This window comes from Mus pahari, chromosome 2 (genome assembly GCF_900095145.1).
Source record: "Mus pahari chromosome 2, PAHARI_EIJ_v1.1, whole genome shotgun sequence".
NCBI lineage: Eukaryota > Metazoa > Chordata > Mammalia > Rodentia > Muridae > Mus > Mus pahari.
In genome coordinates, this window is record NC_034591.1 from 18,321,169 (window position 1) to 18,324,854 (window position 3,686).

Here is a 3,686-nt window from a genome sequence, read left to right on the forward strand (position 1 = left end):
CATCAAAGTCTTTATGATATGATTACAAACTATCCTTTTGGGATAGCATTTGAAATGTAAATGAAGAAAATAGCTAAAAAAAAAAAAAAAAAAAAAAAAAAAAAGATTAACTGGTATCTTTGGAATTCTAAAGATAAACTTTAGTTTTTAGCTTTATAGTAATTGAATTTAGGACATTTTTCAGGAAATATTAATTAAAAGTTAAAATATAAATATAGAGACATTTATTTCTGGTAGAGCTTTAGACATCATGATTTTTTAAACTCCAGATTTCCCCCAGGACACATTTAAAATTGCTTTTTGAAACCTTAAGGATACAAAGTGGTAAGGGTCAGTCTTGTGAAGGTTGTTTGTTTTTCCAGATGGCTGTCCCTGCCGTCTCAGTCTGAGCAGGCAGTGATGTCCCTGTCCAGCTCAGCCTGCCCTCTCTTGCTGACCTTACGGGACCGTCTGCTTCAGCTGGAGCAACAGCTGTGCTTCTCCTTATTCAAAATCTTCTGGCAAATGCTTGTAGAGAAGCTGGACGTGTACATCTACCAGGAAGTGAGTCCGGATGGGGACTGGGCTGAGAGGGCAGCGAGGCATGACCTGCTCTTTGCTGCAGAGAAAGAACCCTTGACTGGCATGGCAGCTGTTACATGGATCACTTTTTGTTGCAGATAATCCTTGCTAACCACTTCAACGAAGGAGGAGCAGCCCAGCTGCAGTTTGATATGACAAGGAACCTCTTCCCTTTGTTTTCTCACTACTGCAAAAGACCAGAAAACTATTTTAAACAGTAAGTCCAATGTCCAGTTGTAAGTATTGGTGTATCCAAACGCTAGAGGAGTTGGCTGCTTTTAATAGTTTCAGAGTTTTGTTGATATATTTTGCAATAGTATCAATTAAAATCTGGAGCTAGAGATGCTCAACAGTTAAGAGCACTTGATGCTCTTGCAGGGGACAGGGGTTTGTTCTCAGCACCTACATGGTAACTCACAAGCATCCTTAGCTCCAGTTCCAGGGCATCTTACACATTCTCCTGGCCTCCACAGCATCAGACACACACACAGTGCACAGACATGCATGCAGGCAAAACAGATACATAAACTTAAAAATCTAAAAAGCAACAAATTGCTGGCTCCTTGCCAGCAGGTCCAGGCGAGAGGAGAGAGGTCCTGGTCCTGCCAGGGATGGCGAGTGTCATCGGCCCAAAAGAAGTACACTGAGCCTAGAGTCTGGCCAAAGCAGGAACTCAACTTTATGGCATCAACCTCTCACTTATATAAGTCTGGAACATAGGGAGGGGGATTTTTGGTGGGGTAAGATGATGTAGGGGATGAGGAAGGGTGGACGGAGGGTATGGAGTGACTGACAGGGCCAATGGCAAAGCTCTACATCAGCAACAGTGGGGCAGAGGCAGGGCCTAACAGGTCTTGCTCAGTCATCCCAACAGGGAAGTAACTGAGACAGGTCTCAAAACTGGAGCCAGGCTCAGGTTTGTCCTCAAGGCCCAAACCAGGGCCAAAATGGGGCCCAACATAATTTAAACATTAAAAACATTCATTGTATGTCAGTTATATTTTCAAAACACAATAGGGAAACCAAAATAATGCACATGGTATACATCGACAGAAAGTTGACCAGAACCGGGTATAAGTTATATGTTGGACTTGCTACCGAGCATCTGGGTCAATGCTATTGGCTGATTACTGGGAGAGTAAATAGAAAATGATATAGGTATAATTCTGCCACCTGTAGAAAATAAGGAAATTAGGAAAATGCAGAAAATTAGGTTTAGTGCCTAACAATAGCCCAGACCAGATGAAAATCAATTTTCTTACAAATTTAATATTAAGTTTAGCTCTAACTATAGTTATAGACATGAGAACAGTTACTAGGAATCTAGTAAAAAAGTCATTAATTTAAAATTTACATTAAGTATCGAGTCTGTACAATTTGGAAATATTCCTTTGAAACATAAAAGGTTCTGCTTCCTGGGAGCTATGGCTGTTTCTGATTTGCTTTTCTTTTTTTGAAATAGGTTTCATATCTCCCAGCCTGGCTTTGAACCCAGTGCACAGTAGCAGAGGAGGAGCCTGGGCTTTTGCCCCTCCTGCCTCTGTCTTCTGAGTGCTGTGTTTGCAGGTGCTCACCCCACACTCCAAAGCCCCTCCCATGCTTCATTCATGTTAGGCAAGTACCCTACCTAGTACATTAAATCTCCAGCCCCCTTTTGCTTTTATTATTCTTTAAATATTCTAATTTTGTTTCCATAAGTGTGGGGTGGAGGCCAGATGAGATCTTGTGGGAACAGTTCTCTCCTGCCACGCAGATGCTAAGGATTAAACTCAGGTTACCAAGCCTGCCAGCAGCAGCTTTATCCTCGACCACCATACCAGCCTTCCTATTTCTGTTTGGTTTAGGCTTTCTGAGACAGTCTCGCTATGCAGCCTTGGCTGGCCTGGAGCTCACAGGGTAGACCAGGCTGGCCTGGAGCTCATTGTGGTCATGCTTTGGCTTCCAGATTGCTGGGATTACACGTCCACCATTGTCCCCAGCCTCTTTATGGTTTGGTTGGCCTTGCTGTCTCGCCTTTTTGCTGCCTTCATGTTTATTCCTTTGCTTTTCCCTCAAGTCCTAATTCTAGCTGAACTCATAGTTAAATTTGATAATCTGTTAGCATCAAACAGTGTCCTGAGATAAGTCCTAATGACATATCAAGACAAGCCTGAATGATCTGTTAACCCTGTACAGCTTGTGTAGTCCCAGCACATGTGGAGCCAAGTAGTCGATAGATAGTTAAATGGTTGTGTAGACTCTCCAAAGGTCATTGTGGTCCCATGGGTGGTCCAAAGAGCTTCTCTTCTTTCTTGTTTTCCTAAACAGTGTAAAAGAAGCCTGCATCATTCTGAATTTGAACCTTGGTTCTGCATTACTCCTGAAAGATGTCCTGCAGTCAGCGTCTGAGCACATTCCTGCCACAGCAGCCTTAAATGAAGTTGGAGTTTACAAACTGGCTCAGCAAGACGTTGAGATTCTGCTTAATTTGAGGACAAACTGGCCTAACACTGGAAAATAGTGCGTCTTTGAGGAAAGTGTTGTTTAACAAAGACGAGAGTTGGGTTGAAGTTGTCTGATAAAGTTCTGAATTAATGAACCTGGACAAAAGAAAACTTGGCAGAGTAGTTTCTTGTCTTGAGTTACGATATCACTAAAACGGTCGCCATCCTCCATCCTCCCAGTCCTAAGAAAACAAAGAATGAAAACTCAGCTGTGAGAAGCAGAGTAAGTGCATTGCAAACAGGAATGGAGACATCTGAAGACGGAATGAGAGCAGAGGGCAGCCATACCTGACCCCCACTGTCCTAATCAAGAGGAGCTGTTGTCAAAGCTGAGTGTAGCAATAGATTGTAGAGACACTCAGGGCGCATGTTCATAGTTGAGGTTCCTGTATCCATTTTGGGAATTCAGTGTTATATAAGACATAGGTGGAAGACACCTATAATCCCAGCACTCTGAAGGCTGAGGCAGGAGGATCACTGAGGGCTCAAGACTCTCCTGGGCAACATAGTGAGACCTTATCTGTTTCACCAGAAAAAGACCAAAACAAAACAAAAACCCAAGACCAAAGCACAATAGTTTTATGAGATGGTGGTTAAGCTATGGTTGTTCTTCTTCTTCTTTTTTTTTTTTTTTTTTTTTAA

General features: G+C 42.5%; 1 protein-coding gene across 1 annotated transcript in view; it reads left to right on the top strand.

Moving 5' to 3' along the window:
- Positions 1 to 3,650, top strand: part of Rint1 (RAD50 interactor 1) — a 37,179-nt gene extending 33,529 nt beyond the window's left edge. Inside the window, exons 13-15 of the mRNA XM_021190826.2 lie at positions 363 to 543; positions 660 to 778; positions 2,869 to 3,650. Coding sequence (XP_021046485.1) covers positions 363 to 543; positions 660 to 778; positions 2,869 to 3,061 — 493 coding nt within the window. The 3' untranslated portion in view covers positions 3,062 to 3,650. The remainder of the gene's footprint in view (positions 1 to 362; positions 544 to 659; positions 779 to 2,868) is intronic.
- The last annotated feature ends 36 nt before the right edge of the window (positions 3,651 to 3,686 follow it).